This window comes from Clavelina lepadiformis, chromosome 1 (genome assembly GCF_947623445.1).
Source record: "Clavelina lepadiformis chromosome 1, kaClaLepa1.1, whole genome shotgun sequence".
NCBI lineage: Eukaryota > Metazoa > Chordata > Ascidiacea > Aplousobranchia > Clavelinidae > Clavelina > Clavelina lepadiformis.
The window spans coordinates 8938974-8957004 of NC_135240.1; the positions used below are offsets into that span (position 1 = coordinate 8938974).

At 36.8% G+C, this 18031-nt stretch overlaps 2 protein-coding genes across 2 annotated transcripts; both read left to right on the forward strand.

The window, feature by feature from the left end:
* Nucleotides 1-619: 619 nt before the first annotated feature.
* LOC143447311 (fibroblast growth factor receptor substrate 3-like) lies at nucleotides 620-6587 on the forward strand. Its single transcript, XM_076947364.1, has 6 exons — nucleotides 620-1889; nucleotides 2083-2223; nucleotides 2689-2823; nucleotides 3719-3907; nucleotides 4150-4241; nucleotides 4731-6587. Exons 1-6 carry the CDS (start codon nucleotides 1787-1789, stop codon nucleotides 5652-5654), a joined length of 1584 nt encoding a protein of 527 aa, XP_076803479.1. The 5' UTR covers nucleotides 620-1786; the 3' UTR covers nucleotides 5655-6587.
* Nucleotides 6588-10135: 3548 nt separating this feature from the next.
* LOC143465458 (rab proteins geranylgeranyltransferase component A 2-like) lies at nucleotides 10136-17992 on the forward strand. Its single transcript, XM_076963779.1, has 14 exons — nucleotides 10136-10644; nucleotides 11408-11572; nucleotides 11866-11965; nucleotides 12965-13388; nucleotides 13716-13873; nucleotides 13996-14081; nucleotides 14625-14850; nucleotides 14980-15083; nucleotides 15285-15421; nucleotides 15570-15663; nucleotides 15792-15908; nucleotides 16078-16241; nucleotides 16531-16734; nucleotides 17648-17992. Exons 1-14 carry the CDS (start codon nucleotides 10596-10598, stop codon nucleotides 17717-17719), a joined length of 2100 nt encoding a protein of 699 aa, XP_076819894.1. The 5' UTR covers nucleotides 10136-10595; the 3' UTR covers nucleotides 17720-17992.
* The last annotated feature ends 39 nt before the right edge of the window (nucleotides 17993-18031 follow it).

Genomic DNA, 18031 nt, shown 5'->3' on the forward strand with positions numbered 1-18031 from the left:
GATGCCATAAAACTGTTAGAACGGTATACTAGGGCCATATAATATGTGTCTTGCAAGTTTGAAGAAAATACATCCATAGAGATAGCGCTGTGGGGTTGGTAGTTGTGTTAATGGCTTGCTAAACACTGTCGAGCCACAGCGGTTACGATTTGGCGACAGTTTGATGGGTATACAGCGCAGGTGCGATTTACTGTCTCGCTTAAAAGGCGACGATAAACAACGTGACTAAGACTGATATAACAGCAGGTACGTATTTAGAAACTTTCTCTGCTGCAGTTTTTTCTAAAACCCCAAACCCCCCCTGGTCGTTGTAACCGTGACTACCTTGGTATGTCTTTGGATGCGCGAAGTCAGTTGCAAGTCTTGCCATGTATTTTGACTAGCACGCAACATTTTTAGGCGGCATGCCAGAGTCTTGCCGCGGAAAACTTTTATGTAAGCAGCGGGTTTACGTAAGGTAAGAAGAGGTAAAAACAAGTACCGTACTGTGTAAAACGCTTCTACTCAAAATAAGAAAATAGGATAGTGCGTGCTAGAGATACGAAAAACCGCGTGCGAATATTCATTCCGAAGCCCAGTGTTAATGCAAAGTGACGATACTATTTGCGTTTTTGACTCAACTTTTCTCCGCCAAGACATTAAAAATAGTCAGTCACCTTTCTTGACTTCATCTTGTGCGGCGAACACAGATTGTAGTCGCGTACGAACGCCGGATTTTTTGTTTTACGAATTTCCGAAAGCTTTAGAAACGCAAGGAAATACTTTTCTTCTGTCGTCATAAACCTTATAGGCTTCGCATTACGTCACTGTTTTTAGTAAACTAATTCGGTCTGACTTGCTTCGGATTGTGTACAATGTAGTGTCTGACGCTCATAGTGTATTTATGCAAGTCTGTGTCCTGGTGTCCTGAGCGCGCCTTCGTTTCCCAGACAACGGGTCGAGTCTTTAATAAAAATCAGTCTTACATACGCTATTTCCATGCCCGTGTTAATTTATACCTTTGTTTACTCGTTGTCCCCTTTGTTTGCTTGGCCGCTTACGTAAGGACCATGGTGTCGTTAATGCTGCATTTAATGGATTCAAAGCAGTTGGATGCTTTTATTCCTACTGTTCATAGCAATGGGTTTAATGTTATCTTTTAACTGAGAAAAGTGATACGTATATATTATTTTTAAGCGGTGTGTGAACTATGAAACAACTTTGGAACTAGAACTGGTGAAAAACTCAATCAGGTAAATTTAGGAGTAAACACTTTTCTCGTTTGTGTGACATTCTCCGGCTGCGCGCACTTGACGATTTGAATTTGAAACTATCATTAGTAATCCCGCCTATCACGGGCCCCGATATAAAATATTCATTTTTAATTAGTCACTGCCAAAGGCTTAACAAGGCCTGCCATATCACCACTACAACGTTTCTTATCAGGGCTAATATTTGTCTTTTAGCATACCAATGCGTTGTTCTTTGTTGCTTTTGCGTTTTAGACCACTCAGCACAGTAGCCCGACTACCGCTGTCTGTGTTAGCAGACTTGAATTTTTTCTGATAAAGCACATATTCGTTGTTATGTTTGAGTGCTGTAATTAAACTGGCTCCAATTGGTACCAACTACCAATCTAGCAGAACAGCTTGCCCTAATGTTACCATGTATTTACGCATTAAGTTTAAAATGTGCACGTTCCTGAAGGTATAAAGTAAGTTAATATGAGATAAAAAAGCACCGAGCTGTTTAACTGAAAAATTGCGCCGTGAGAAAAGGCCGAAGACTGCAGCATTACCCGCATTTCATGATGGGTTGTGCTCATAGCATCCCGGATAACCACTCCAACCTGTTTAAAGCTAGAAACTTGAACGACAATGATAAATCTGTGAATGCAGTGCTTCTTGAAGGTAAGTTTTGACTTAGAATGGTTGTATTATCTGCAAAAGGTGTTGCAAGTTTGCAAATCTATAAGTTTTACTTCTAAGCGATCAAAGATGCTTTAAAGATAGCATTAAACTATCAATGTGGCTCATCTTATACGTTTTCAAGCGATTATTTGCCACTGTTATTGTATGCCTAATTGCACGGCTTTGATTTCAGTCCAAAACTCGAAACTCATCGTCCATAGCCGAAACAAAAAAGTGAAGATGGCCTCTTGGCCAATAAGATGCTTGCGTCGATACGGATGTAATCACGATGTCCTGTTTATCGAGGCTGGAAGTGGATGCGACACAGGCCAGGGTAAGAAAACGTAATTCAAAACGCGCTTTTTTATGCGTTTGCTTGTACATTCATGTATTTATGCTACACCGCTGTGTAATTGAAATGCATATATATGTTGTTTTGATTGGTTTGATATATTTCTATCTTTTATTGGACAATGAGAATCTATACTCTCGTTTCCCCATAATTAACTATACAATGACGAAATCTTATCGCCGTTATGATTAAAAAGGTGCGCGAAATTTGTGATTAATTAATGAGGTTCTTTTACGTTTAATCGCATTAAATTCTCGACAAGTCTAATGCCATGTGTCTTGGTTTAGCGGAGGCTTGTCAGAATGATTAAGCGACGAACATTTCACAGCCATATACCTTAATTTGTTACCAGTTAAGAACGATTAAGGACAGATACCATAGCCGTACATTTGCTGCTTTTTAAACCTTGTTTCACTTGTTTAATTCACGTCATTTTATGTCAATTAGGTATGTACTTGTTTAAATGCGCCCGCACTGAGCAGATCTTTGACCTGCTCAAGAAGTACTGGTCTGACCTGCAAGCTCAACACGACGCGTTTGGACCCCATAACATGGGTTTTCCCCCAGTACCCAGCCAGACTGGTATGTTTTTCAAAGTTGATGCTTGCTGCTATAAAAGCATGCGGCAGCTGTTTATGTCAAAGTGTGTACTTGTGTATTCTTAAGTGTCTAATTCTTTTAAACAAGATATATCAAGAGTTACAACCAGATAATGCGTGAAGTTCTTCAGCGTACTAGGTGCATACAATCGATTTAACAAATGTCGCTAAAGTAATCAAGCATTTATCTGGGGTTTTGCTCTGAGTGTTGTGCAGTCTGTAGAACAGTCCTAGCTTGTTAATACACGTCTACGTCTAGGTTAAAAAACTGTTTGACAACCATAGCAAGGCCACCCTAGTAAATTATTTACATTATGTGTTTGTTTAAGGCTAAGCCATTACAACACATAAAGGTGTCAGATTTTATTAGAAATAATTTAAAGCATGCCAACCGTCATTGCTGTACGTCGTGGCCCACTAGTTTATACAAACCTCCATTTTAAAAGCAGGGAAATTGCAAACGTTTGAAACTTGAAGTCCACTGAGTGTTAACCTTCTTCATAATCGTAATTTCTGCTTACTTAGTAGCCTACTAGCTGTGTCAAGAATTGGCATACTTGGCGATATGATCGTAGCCCGTCTTGAAGTATGATGGTTATCTATTTACATTATAATCAGGGAATTGTTTATGTGAGCGATGTTGAAACACGATGTTATCAAATCGGTTAACGAACCAGGAGAATTGCGCGAAAGATTTCGCAAATATTTTTGGTCAGCTATGTTCAAAGTGCAACTAACGCTGTAAACAAAGCCGATGAAAAACTTGAACACGGAATAAGTGTATTACGCAACGGAAGAAATAGTTTAAGGTCATTAGAAACCTATCACAAGAGTTCGTGATGATCATTCAACAATTTTACAAATGCGTTTTATTTTAGTTATCTCAACGACAAATCAAAATCAAGAATATTACAACATGAACAATTCAAGCGGAACCCACCACCTGATACCCAATGGTAGTACCGCAAATTACACCAACGGAAGTGTTAGGGTTCCTTCCACATCCAGTACCCCGACCCAGGCCACAACTCCTGCCCCGAGGGGAAGCACCTCGTCTCAACATGGCTGTACGTGAGCTATCTTCTTAATAATTGACTTCAGTCGACATATACAAAATGTACCCGAAAACCCATTCGATAAATTTTTCATACTCATGAATGTATAGAACTAAAAATTGTAGCATAATATGTTTTGGAAAACGAAAAATGATTTACTGTTTTAGATTGTTTTATTTTAGTTTCCCAAACTGCAGTGTAATGCCAACTCTGTTGATCAAATAGCTTTGAATTAACGTCTAATGTCATTTTAGCAACGTTAGCTGCTCTACCCGAGGAGATGCCGCTGAGACTAGAAACTCCCGATCAACCTTTCGTCCTTCAGCCTGCCCCAACATCAAGACAGGTCAGTTTTGCTCGCCTGGTTAACTCATTAACTTATATTAATAGATGTTGGTTGTTATTGACGTGTACCTCATTCGTATATCTCATTCCATTGATGTCTAACAATGGTGTACTGCTACAAATACGATGTATCCCTGCCTTAATCGCAATAATTCAATCTCTGTTAATAAAATAAGAATCTTAATTTTAAAAAAGTTTTTTGTCCAAATTTTATGCAATTCTTTTGTCCCAACTGACCCAAACTTTAAAAGTTATTCGAAAATTTCAGTTTACAAGTTACAATTTTAGTCCTGCTATTTCTGGTATGGTGGGATTATTCTAGTGTAGATATATCGATATGTTTCCAAGGCAATGTAGCCAGAAATCAAGCTGAACTGTACGCATAACCATATTCCGTTCTAATTTTAATCCACCTGAGTATTAATTACTGTTATTGTTATTAGTTATTACCATAGATGGATTCACTTTACTAATGTTAATATCTTTGTAGGAAATAATTAACCGGCGACGAATCAACAGCGACATGGCTGTTGCTCGTTACAGCAGAAAAACGGACCATGTCGTAATCAGCACACCTCAGCGACGTAATAGTGAGAGTGCCAATTACGAAAATAATGAAGTTATTGGGAACACCGTCCAATCTGGGAGCTTCCCCCGACGTCATCGGGTTTTTTATGATAAGAACAGCCAAAAAGTAAAACTTGAATCAACGCACGCCACGTCAACGACGAAATCGGGGACGGAAAACGGTGACGCAAACACTCTATCCCCAGACGGGGTATCCTCTGTAAGTCGTAGTATGGCGTCACTACGTTCAGACTGCGAACTTCTACTTACTCCTGGAAGTAAATCATCGGGAATTGGAAGTTTAAATGGAAATGGAGGTTCGCTGTCGTCACAAAACCCCCCTCCCATGCCCCCTCCAAAAAGTGACCCATGGAAGCGACGGCCCCATAAGTTTCCCAACAGACATATTTCACCCTCGTACGTGCCCCATTCGGCGAGGGAGTATGTCAACACGGCCAACGCCAGCTTAGACGTCTCTGGGACCCCCCTGCCCGCCACAGCGGTCGACCGAATCCATTTTAACTTTGACTTTGACATTCCAGGATTTCCATTCCGTTCAAAACCTACTTTGCCCGACCGGTCCAGGCAACTCAATTATGTCCCGGTTGAGGCTTTCAAAAACGGAGATGACTTTAATTGTGGGGCTTCTTCTGCCTCTTCGGGAATTCCCGGCACGCCCAGGACTCCCAAAACTCCAAAAACGCCCCTAACCAGTCACCTGGCTACAGACTACGCAATAATAGACCATAATAAAACAAGAGCCTTATCAAACGTTAACCGTGCTAGGCAACGTCAGAGAAAATCACGTCACGGTAGTACGGATGGACCAATTTTAAATGCTGCATAATGTCAATCAGGTGATGTTACCATGCCGTTTGATGATGTTATCGTGGCGTCTGTTTTAAGTTTTGCCAAAACAGGTTTTCGGCTGCTGTAACGTTATGTTGTCCATAAACACGCGATTTGCTTACCGGTGCAACCTACAGCTAAGGTTTCTGTGTTCAAAATTTTTCATACTTCTTACAGTACTGCCATATACTAATGCCCTGCTTCGGTGTGTTTTCCCTCTTCCGTCTCTCCAGGCGAAAGCGTCATTTGCTGCTCTTTCTAATTTCGCGTTTTCTTTAATTTGGTCTTCTGTTCAAAGGCGCTATCTCATCATGTTCCTTTATACTTTACACCGAACTTCACCCAAAGTCTTTAGGTGACGCAGAAACCTTTTTTCATACTCGATGCTTTGAGTTTACAATTTCAATGTACCTTTATTTTTTATTGAAACAATTTAGCGGATTTAGATCATTTTTTAATAAAATCATTAATAAAATGGATAATTGTGGATAGAAGTAATAATTTGTTCTTTTTTATCATTATGGAATACGTCATTTTCCCTTTTTGATCTTATTTTAGTAGTTTACAGTGGCTTATTGTGATGTCACAGTTACCTCTGTTACGTATTAAACCATTTCTAACGTAGGCCGCCTTCATTAAGCTTTCGTCTATCTTTGGATAACCAATAAAAGAATCAGATTAACTTTCAAGACGTTGAATTTCCCCGTCTTGGCTAGTTTGTCCAAGATTTGTAATGAGTACAGATCCGAAAGCATGACTTTCAAAGTGTTGTGTCCTCATATACAAAGACGATCAAGTGCGTCGGCTTTTTCTTGCTTCTCAATCCTTCGTTGGCATTTTCTTTGCAGTTATAAAGACTTTTTCTATTTCGATGTAAATTTTTATCGTCGGCTTTCCTGCCTTTTGTTTTAAATAAAATCATTTCGTTTTACTCTGCGTCTCATACATTCATCTGGATACTTAACTTTTACATTTAGTCCACGACGGGACGATAAATCGCACCTAGTACTCTATGTGCTACAAAAGTTTGCCTCAGTTACACTGTAGGTTGTTTGCCAAAAAATAAACACCCTGGGCTACATAACCTATTCCTAACTTTTATATAGCAACTTAGATTTAAGGTAATCCTTGGCGTCCCGCAGTAGGGGTAAAAATATATGGGAGAGATTATGAAGTCAATTCTGGGCTTGCTAAATTTTCGCACTATCTTTTGTGGCTACCTAACCCCCGATTTTAGAACTTTGTAATTTTGGGTTAAACATGTAAATTGTTCATTGGATGTCGATTTCAATACATTCGTTTATCTCAATACCTGTAGAATGTAAACTTTACACTACATTGACTACAGGCAGCATTAATTAAAACAGACTATCGAGAAGAAATCTCGTCTGCCTTATTTCTTAACAAGCAAGTCACTCATTGTACTTGCTAAGTTATTATTTAAACTAACTTTGTAAGTGGGTTTTAACCATCGAGCTGACTAAATCAAACAAAAATAAAATCCACTCGCGAAAATCCTTGATGGAGATCCAGGCAGTGCCTGACAATTTTTTTTGATACGGCGAAAAACATGGCGGCATACATACATTAATTGTTTCTATCAGTTTGAAACAGGAAACTCGTGAATATATAACGCCACCTATATGGCGATGCGCAAAAAAGAACAAGAATCTATCTTCTTAATTTTCTTTTATCGACTATGATTGTCCTGGCCTTACGTCTAAGATAAACAATAGATGAAAAATAACCGACCACCTGTTAAGTGGCCTTGATTGATTAACATACTTGCGTTATATATCTTGTCATTTTCATATTGTATTTTAACCTTTTATATCGGTACAATTATAGCTGGCAATTCATGGCGTATAATTTTGAAAGCTCACCATTAAATATAAATGTCCTAGGTCATAGATAGCTGATAGGTAATCGGTAAATGCACGCACAACAAAATGCAATACCAGTTTTAACATGTTAAAGTTTTCTCGTGACGTCACCTCTTGCAACGTGTTATTTTTGAGTAGCGCCCTGCAATTGGTCACGATACTCGGTTGCTTATCGGTGACCATGCTATTGGTGACATCACGTAGTGGCTGATTTTCTGAATTAGATAGGGTCGTATTGTATTGTTTATTTTTCGTCATTGTCTGAAGGGCAAGCGTATAGCGTAATAAAATAACAATTAAACATTCCACCATGAAACAATAAGCGTGGAAAGACAAAGCCAAAGCCTTTAAACGTGCAAGAATACTATAACCAAATTATAAAGATAAATAATGGTTAGTGCGGCCACTAAATCCACCATAAAAATAAGTTAAAAATACTACAGCTGAACATTACTCACAAAAACAAACATATAATAAGTTATATAAAGTAGGGTACTGAAGAAGTGCAGAACCAAGCTAAAAGTAAGCTGATAAGACAGTCTTTTAGACTTTAGACAGTCTTCAGATACACTTTTAGTGGCATGGTAATCAGAAGAAAGACTGTTATTGTTGTACAGCAGCCAACTATTTTGGAATAGCACACTCTTATTGTTTTTTGCTCAGTAATTGACAAACTACTGTTGGTAATGTCATGTGTAACGCTAAGCTTCTGTTCATGACGTAATGAATAGTAGAACGAGATTTCTCGGGTAGCACCCTGCTGTTGGTTGGCGGTCTGAAAGTGACAAGCTGCTGTTGGTGACGAATCACCGTGCTGCCCTTGGTGACGCAATGAACAGCAGACTGTGATTGCTCGAGTAGCGCCCTGCTGTTGGTTGTTGCTGAAAACTAGACAGCTTATAGTTAGCTTTTACTAAGGGTGTTCAAGACGTAAGTACTGTATCGTATTGTTTATTTTTCGCCATTAACTGTGCGGAGCGAAAATTACGATGCTTACCGTTGTAGTTATAGGTTATAGCACAATAAAATACGTGCTCATGAACAATTAACAAGCAGGAAAAAATGGCAAAGTTCGAAGGCTTAAGACATTTAAGATAGCAATAAGGCAATTGTACTATAAGATGGTAGGTTAGCATGGCCACCAAACCCACAAAGTAATTCCTAAGTTTAACGAATTTAAGGCCAAAATAACACAAACAACGGAACAGCTACACTGTTGGAAAATGTAGAGGATGTGTTCCCTAGCATTAAAAATACGTATTTTAATAGCCTAAATAAATATATAAAGTGACATGGTTTGATTAAAATGATAACAATAACTATCTTAAGTGCACAACAAATGGATATTTAAGGAAAACCGCACAAAAGAAACGCCATCCTAGGGACCGGAATCCCATTCTGTAAATATAACTTACGCTACTCTCCCTCATACAATTAAGTAATCTTAAAATATTTCTTTGTAAAAACCAATGTTAACAATTCACGTAAAAATTATATCAGTTGCTTACTTTGCAGACAAACTAAACTGTTGTTGATTACGTCACAAACAGCGGTATGGTGCTAAATCACCAACAGCAGCCTGTTAGTAACCGAGCAGCAAGCAATAGTGTGGTGCTATTGGAAAATAGCAGGCTGCAAAACTCGCTCCTTTGTTTACGACCCCGCCTCACAAAATGCAATAAACGAAAAGAAATAAAAATGTGAAAACGCCAACGGCATCAAAAATTATCTTTGTGAATAGTGATGGCCCAATGCACTCTTATATGGTTGAGCAAACATCATTACCCAACCTGATTGTGTTTTATTGTGCTATAACTACAATGGTTAGTATCGTAACTGTCGCTCTGCCAAGTTACTGCTGAAAAATAAACAATACAACACAAAAAAATTACAATAACCAACTTCCAACAGTTGTGAACCCAAATAACAAATTTTACTTGCACACTGATGCATTGTGGATATTTGAGGCTAAAAAATTATTACAATACAGTACTAAGAGTTAGAGAATGCTACTTAATTGCCAGCATTAATTTTGACATTTTGACTTTGAAATTTCAAGCTTTCCTCAATAAAGATAACGATTATGGTACCATTTCCTACCAAACCAACACTATACCAATCTTGCTAGTTATGTCGTCTACTAGTAAAAGGCCGAGCCAATAAAAGCTGAGTACGTGCCATAGCAAAAGATTAAGTTTGAGTAAGACAATCAGAATAATGTCTGACTTACAGAAGTTACTAGTAAGTTGCATATGCTTATTTTCGGGCTGCAATTTTTTTGAGACTTTGGCAGTGCAATCATCAAAGAGCACTGATGACCTAAGTCGGCTGGCCCAATGAGTTAAATAAGTTAAAGTTGATGCTCAGCTGAGCTGGAAGTAAGAATCTTGCCGAATTTAAGAGTTTAAGTTCTAATTTTTGCTAGCTGCTGTTTTAACATGAAAATTGTTTTATATGTTTAAGTCGATTAGGGATATAAAGATTTCTATGAGGAATATCTTTTAGATTATATATGGGTAATCACCTAAAGTCTGTTATCGCTGGCATTTAGTAATGGAAACAACAAATAACCTGCACAAAATTAAGACAACTTTTAGGTTAGCGGCAAGGGTTTTCAACGGCAAACATTATAGATTTAGAAAGTGTTTTGCTTGAATGTTAATCTTTTCTATTGCTGCAAGTGGTTAAATAGGCTTACGACCTCCACGACTCCACAGAATCTTCACTGAAATCTTCATGAATTTTTGATCTTCTGTATGATCTTACTGTCTTACCAAACAGTATATACATTTGTCATTGGCTAACAAACCAAAAAATTTTGCGTCTTTCAACAATTTGGTTAGTTTTACCATTAGTTTTTAAAAAGCTAGTTGGCTAGGCTATTAGGCCCAGATTGGAAAGTTTGCTGTTTTGGGTGAGAAATCCCTCACACAATGAAATGAAACAATAGCCTTTAAAAGAGCAATTAATTTTAATCCCCAAGCACTTAGCACACTTTTAAATTTGGTATCAGGTTACTCTAAATTTTTTCAGTGTTTGTAAATTTTGAAATTGTAATGGATGAAGTTTTACCAGAAGAATTTGACGTTATACTGATTGGTACAGGTAAGCGCCCATTCATCGTTCGTTTATTTTTTGCTATTTCCTATGTGGAGTGGAAATTTTAACCAAGTGTTCTTCTGTTGAATGAAATTGGCGTTATTAACCATTATAGCAAAATAAAGAATGTGCTCACGAACAGGTGGCAATAATGTGAATTGTGGGTTCTATTGGAACTGCATACACATGAAATTGCACTCATGGAATTATTACATACATGCTCATAACTTGATAATTTTTGGTTTTGATAATAAAAATCATAATCAGCTTTTTCATGTAATGTTTACAACTGAACCTGTAAAAATGGTGAAAAGAAGAATTAAATAGAAATGTATTCCACACAACAAAGTAAGTTCATAGACCCTAAAGGAAGTGAGGCACTTGCGTCAAAGAGACTTATCAACGTGCACACCAAACCTGTTCATCTTCTTGCCTATTTATAGTAAATAAACAAGTCAAATTAACAAGTTTGAACACTTAGGTATAATGAATAAACAAACAACTGAAGTCTCAATGCACTCCATCACCCCAAAATCGTGTATTTGAAAGCACTATTTTTTGTCAAGAACTGCCATACTTTCTAGTCAAGCAAGTGCTGAAGTAAATGCAATAAATTTTGCTTATTAAAAACCATCTCAACTTTGTCATATTGAATTTAATTGCTTAAAGTTCATGGGAATAATTACACAAAATATTCACTCAAATTGAGAACATGGAAATGGTTGTGGGTTTGTTTGTCAGCTTGTTCGTTGTTTTCTGTTGGTTTTAGGTTTACCAGAATCTGTGCTGTCTGGAGCACTTTCCAGAATTGGTAAAACTGTTCTCCACGTTGACTCAAACGAATATTATGGTGGAAGTTGGGCATCATTTAATATTAAAACATTTGATAAATTAATGTCTGAGACACAAATGCATCAGGAAGACAACAGCAACCGTAAGCTTTGCTTATGTTACTAATGATTTGTTAACAAACTCATTTAAAAATAACTTCAACAAAATCTTGATTTTACTAAGATTACATATAATCTTGCATTCTCTTAAATTATCATTCCAGATAATCTTAAAGCTTGTTGTAATTTCACTACCGAAGATTGTTATTATTTCGTTAAAATACATGTTAAACTAAGTAGAAAGTATTTTTATATGCCGAGATCAAACATTGTATATGCTTCTGAACTTATGAGCTAGCAAAAATTATTTTGCTCGTCATATTTATGTTTTTCTTAGCTGTCAACTTGGAGGCGCTTATATCTGAAGATGAGGAATTTCTTTTAATGTCGGCTTCGCAACAGAATTTGAGTAACTGCCAAAGTTATTGTTATTTGAGGTCAATGTTGTTTTTTATTCATATATGTATAAAATGTTTTTATTTCATCTTTTTACATACACTTTCAATGTTTGTTGTTTTTCTTGGTTGTGATACTGTTAAATCAGTATTTATATAATGTTTATGAAGGATTTTGATAATCAGGAAAGATTAACGTCAGAACAGAGAATTGTGTTTTTGTCTTGTAAATAGTGTATTGCAGGCCTAGGAGCAGGAATACTGCTTTTACTTAATTAGATTAAAGTCTACTTTGACTACATTTATGCTATGTTTGAAATTTGATTATGATTGATAAATATTAGACTGTGATAGAAGTTAATTTTTTAATTAAATAAAAAAAATACTGTTTGTATATACAGTCGAATCCGCTTAATTCGGACACCGGATAACCCGGACAACCGCTTTATTCGGCCAAAATGCTCGGGAACGGAACAAAAGTAAAAATTGAACGTAAAAAAACTCCTGTTAATTCGGACAATTCTCCGCTTAATTCGGACACATGTTCGCAATTCCATCGTTAAGTTATGACACAATAAACAGTACTTCGTTCGTTTTAAGACAAGATGCAATTGCATTATGAGCGATTATGGTGAAACAATGACGATCCATGCAGTAACAATCGACAATGAACTCATATAAGGCCGTGCCAGCTTCATAGTCGCTTTTACTTCGGTACAATCGCGTCCATCTTGTAGGACAAAATTGTAAAGAAAAGTTTAGAAAAAAAAGTGAAATTGCTCACTAAAGTAAACGAAGACGTTTTATGCGATCAGTGCCAGTTACTGCAGTATAGCGCAGCTGCAATTCATTTATTACGCAACAGTACAGTATTTTAAATGCGTTTTTTGCCTTTATGCATTACCATGAAACGAACAATTGATTTTCCGCTTAATTCGGACAAAGCCGTTTCTCCGCTTAATTCGGCCAAAAGTGAGCGGAACCAAAGTGTCCGAATTAAGCGGATTTGACTGTATAACATATATCTTTTTCTTTCTACAGTAAACAACCAGTTGAACCCAATGTTGTTGCTGGACCTGATGAAGTAGAGATATCGGATGAAAAAGATGGTCCTGTGGATGTTGCCACAACAGCACCTACTATGGTACAAAAACACTCAGATACGGAAGACCTCAGCTGTAGGGATGTTGACTTTGAAGAAAGAAATAACTCTGACAATGATAATGAAAAACCTGGGGTCAGCGATAAACAATCAGGTGATCCTGCGAAAGAAAAAAGCACTGACAATGATTCAAGAAATGGCCAGGTTGATGCATTTAATAATGCAACGTCTGAAGAAAAGCTTGAAAATGCATCAGACCAGTCCAGTCAAGCAGATTTGCCACATAAAGAAACGCCCTTGTTTCCTTTTTATGAAAAGTTTTATGAAAATTGGAGAAGGTTTAATCTGGATCTTTCCCCCAAGGTATCTCTCATACTTTATCATATATAAATATTTTCCATTTTATCTGCATACTAAGAATTAAGTCCAAGTGACAATTTATCTGGCAAATTGCATTATTCAAGATACAGCGTATGAATTAGGAACAAAAAAAGTAAAGAGAAAAGACAGGATAAATTTGCCAACTTTTGACATGTTAAGTTTATGCTAGATCAAAAAAGATTGAGTTCAAAGCATAAATTTTATTAATGAAACAAACACTAACGAATTCAGTATCTAGTAACTGACGGTTTCCTGCATTACATCTGACTGTATTTAGTCATTGTAATGGGTTGTTTTCAATATTTTCAGGTTATGTTTTCAAGAGGACAGTTGGTTGAACTTCTCATCCAATCCAATGTTTGTCGTTACCTTGAATTTCGAAATGTTACTCGGACTCTCACAGTGCTAAGTGGAGAGAATCGATTGCAACCTGTTCCGTGCTCTCGGGCTGATGTTTTCAAAAGCAAGTTAGTTCAATTTAACTTGTCGACATTTAAAAAGCTGTTTAAGTTGAATAGCTAGATACTGTAACTTGCTCAAATTAGAAGACTACAGACTTACAGAGTAAGACGGGGTCAATTATATTTAGGTTTGTCACCGTAGTCGAAAAAAGAATTCTGATGAGATTTTTAACACTGTGTGCCAACTTTGAGCAACACCCACAAGAATATGAAGGTCTGATTAAAACATATGTTTTCTGACAAATATGTATGTCATATTGTTATGCACAAGAAAACAATGTAAGAAATTACTTTGCTTCATATATGTGATAATCTGATGTTAACAAGGCATGTAGTGACGTTGTCACTGACACTTTGAGAGTTTAGTATATGATTGCTTTTCTGTATTTTTAGGTATGACAGCTTTGTTTTCTATTAAGTTCCAACTTTCACTGTGATAATTAATTGTTTGTACTTTTTAAAATATCATAACATATGTTCACATACACATAGAAACGTTTCCAAAGTAAGCCATTTTTAAAATGGTGCATAAGCATGCTGTTTGATATTTTTCAAAAACTACAGTATGATTTATGGTTGTTTGAATTTGTGGGTAAATAACCGAAAACATTTTATTTGAAATGTTTATTCATACTACTCAATCTCGAAACATGAAGTTTTATTTTACGTGATTGTATAATGTATATGTATGTGCGTAGTATAAGCTAGTGTCATTCTGTTACTCCACACAACTCTTGCTTATATTGTTTTAATGCAGCTTACAAAGACAGACCATTTCAGGATTTTTTGCAGTCAAAGCACTTGAGCACAAAAGTTCAACATTTTATAATTCATTCAATCGCCATGGTTAGCGAGCAAACCTCAACTATGGAAGGTCTTCATGCAACTCAGAAATTTCTAAAATCTCTTGGTCGTTATGGAAGTAGTCACGCATTTCTCTATCCAATGTATGGTGTTGGTGAACTCCCACAAGCATTTTCAAGGTTTGTAAAAGAACATTGTAGTTAATGAATGCCCGTGTCTATTGTTATGGTTAGTGTTAGAACTTTGATTGTGGCTTTGCGATGTTCCATTTCTGAATTCTGTTACTTAATAAAGATCCTTCTTTACAGGCTTAGTGCAGTTTTCGGCGGAACATTTTGCTTACGACGGCGTGTTATTGGTATTGTAGCAGACAAGACAAGTCGTGCCGTAAAAGGGGTCATAGACTCCACAGGTAAGAAGGTTTCCAAACAAAATTGTTTCACATTAATCTGTGTCCATGTAATTATGCCAACAACTCAGTATTATTGCAGTGTCTACACTTTTATGTTTTCCTTATTATAAGAGCTGGTTTTATAGTTGTCACATAATTGCATCTTGTCAGAACTTGAGATTACTCTTAAATGTGACATTCAGTTCGTGTTACTTTTTGTAGGTCAGAGAATCAAATGTCAACATCTAGTGTTAGATGAATCCCACTTGCCTGATATTTGTCGTTCCGGGTTTAAACGTGAGGTATCAAGAGCAATTTATGTCACTAACAAGTCTGTGTCACCATCAGAAACGGAAGAGGTAAATTGCACCACGCTTCTAAACCGTTGCAGAGGTTCTAGACACATGATACTACGTTCAATGCCAACTCAAATCGAAATGCCTGTCTTAGCAAACATTGTTTTAAATAGCAGTTAAGGATAGACTCTCTCTAGTTTTGTGTTTACAGGTTTCACTCATTACTCTGCCTCCAATTGGGAATTTCCCTTTGTATCGCGTCATAGAGGCTGGGCCACTTTGCTGCTTAAGCCCAAAGAATTATTGTCAGTATCAGTAATACTTGTTCAGTAACTATTTTGCATAACTTAACTTGCTAAAACACTTGCATTATGTTGTTAATTTACAGTACTTTGTGATGTAGCACGACAATGTATTTCATTATTTGCTATAGATGTAGTGCATGCCCTTACTAAACCTTCATGTGTTGATGAGAATGCAATTGTGGATCTCAAAGAAACGTTTCACTCTGCTGAAAAGACAATGTTTGCTGGAACTGCAGCTGAACTGGGTACTGGTTGCTCATAATTTGTTGAGTGATTGAATTACATTATTCTCAAAATATGCGCACATACAGATCTATTGCTCACCCTCATGATTATTCTGTTATTTACCGTAGTACAACTACCTACAAACATGTAAGCCATATTTCTTGTAAAATCAATTTTCTCGCCTTACAGAAATAGCTAACAATAACGAATCGGACAAGCAAAAGCCAGCTGTATTATGGGCTGCTTACTTCAATATGATGAGCTGTGGAGTTAATAATGACTCTTTACCTGGTAACGTATATGTGATGAGTAGTCCGGGTTTTGAGCTGGGTTTTGACAAAGCTATGAATGAGGTACGGTCTGGTGCTATTTAGAGTAAGTCAATGTACACCAATCATCACCCATTATACTGAGTACTGTAGATATATGATAGTTATGTTGGTATTTATAACGTCATTGAAGCAAAATGTAGATTAAATTTTATCGTTATATTCAGTTATAGTTACCTTATAGTTATTGGTCAATGTGAATATACAACATCTTCCATGTGCAAAAAAAAACTCAATCTTAATCAATACAAGTTATACTTTGTAACGTTGCTAAAACCTTTTATATTAAATATGCTCTCAATTTCATGTGCAGGCTCGTAGAACATTTGAAATCATTTGCCCGGATGAAGAATTTCTTCCAAGAGCTCCAGAACCCGAGGAGATTGTTTTCGACGATGAAGGTTACAAATCAGAGAACAACGGCAATTCCAGAGAAAATTCGAATGAACAACCTGAAGCAGGAAACGGAGATTACATGGAGACCGAAGAAGATTTACAGGAAGAGGAAGAACCGGATGTAAGTTGTCGAGAATTCTTTTTACAGGTTTCTGAATAAGTCCTGCCACTGCGAACCAGGAATAGAAGTTACTTGCGAAATCGAAGCAGAGTTTTTTCTGCTCCGGTGAATGTCCTTTGCTCCAATTAAGGAATTTACCGATTTTTCAGAAAAATGAGGGAATAATTGTTAAGAGTTGCTAAATCATCAAGTTTTTTTACCTGTGTTTTATTCGTAGCAGCCCACCTCAAGTAATAAAGCAAAATCGCATTTTTCAGTTTTTAATTGAAAGAAGTATTATGTTCAAGTCCTCTTTAAATGATGTGCTTCGCCATCTTCAGCATCAAGGACGTAGGAAAATGCTAGCTCATTAGAATGAACTTTTTGAATTACAAAAACAACTGCATAACGCATTGTATTTATATTTCATACCAAATCCCACAGAAACTTTTCTATTTCTTCATGAATTTTGGAAAACTTGTGAAACAAAAATTTAGGAAATAAGGAACATTGATGTAGCATCAAAATTTTAGACGCAACTGACTATTTTAAGGTAATTTGAATTCCGTTAGGTACCCCCAGATGGCATCGATCATTTTCACAGAAATAAATACGTCGTTTTGATTTCGGTGTTCTCACAATTGACCAAATTTCTAGCATTGTATCAACCTCTTCTAGAATATGGTCGCATTGGCTGAAAATTTAACTTATATGAAGCTATTTTTACGAGCGTGTTTCGTCGCAGACTAATGATCTGTCTGAAAAAAATGGTGATTTCATTATTATTGAATATTTTTGCTTAAATATCGTGTTAGAGCGACAAAGTATCAGCTGCGGGGATTTGCAAAAATAAATTCTTCAGTGGTTTAGTTACGCCTCCGCAATCCGCATTAATTCTAAATAACGTTAATTTGGGCATCTGCGGTGTGTTTAGGTGCAAGGTCTCATTGACCAGGAACAAGGGGTCGGTGATCACGTGTCTGATGGGAATGGCGATAATGCTTGATCATTCTGCGGATGGTAGATTACCAGCTCAACCAAAGAGGGATAAAGATGTCGTCACTTTGTTTGTACTCGTGCAATTTTCTTAGTATTTATTGTTGTTGATGCAGCGGAGACCGCTGTCAAGGTTTCGCACAAGATTGATTTTACTGTATAGCACCTTCATATCATTAATGGACTTCGATGGCTCCCGCTTATCGCTTCACGTCAACAACGTTATAATTAGGATGCATGATTCTATAATCTCTTAACGAAGCATTAAATATGATCGTTGTCACTTGTGGTAAGACCTTGCCATTGTTGAAGCAGACTACAA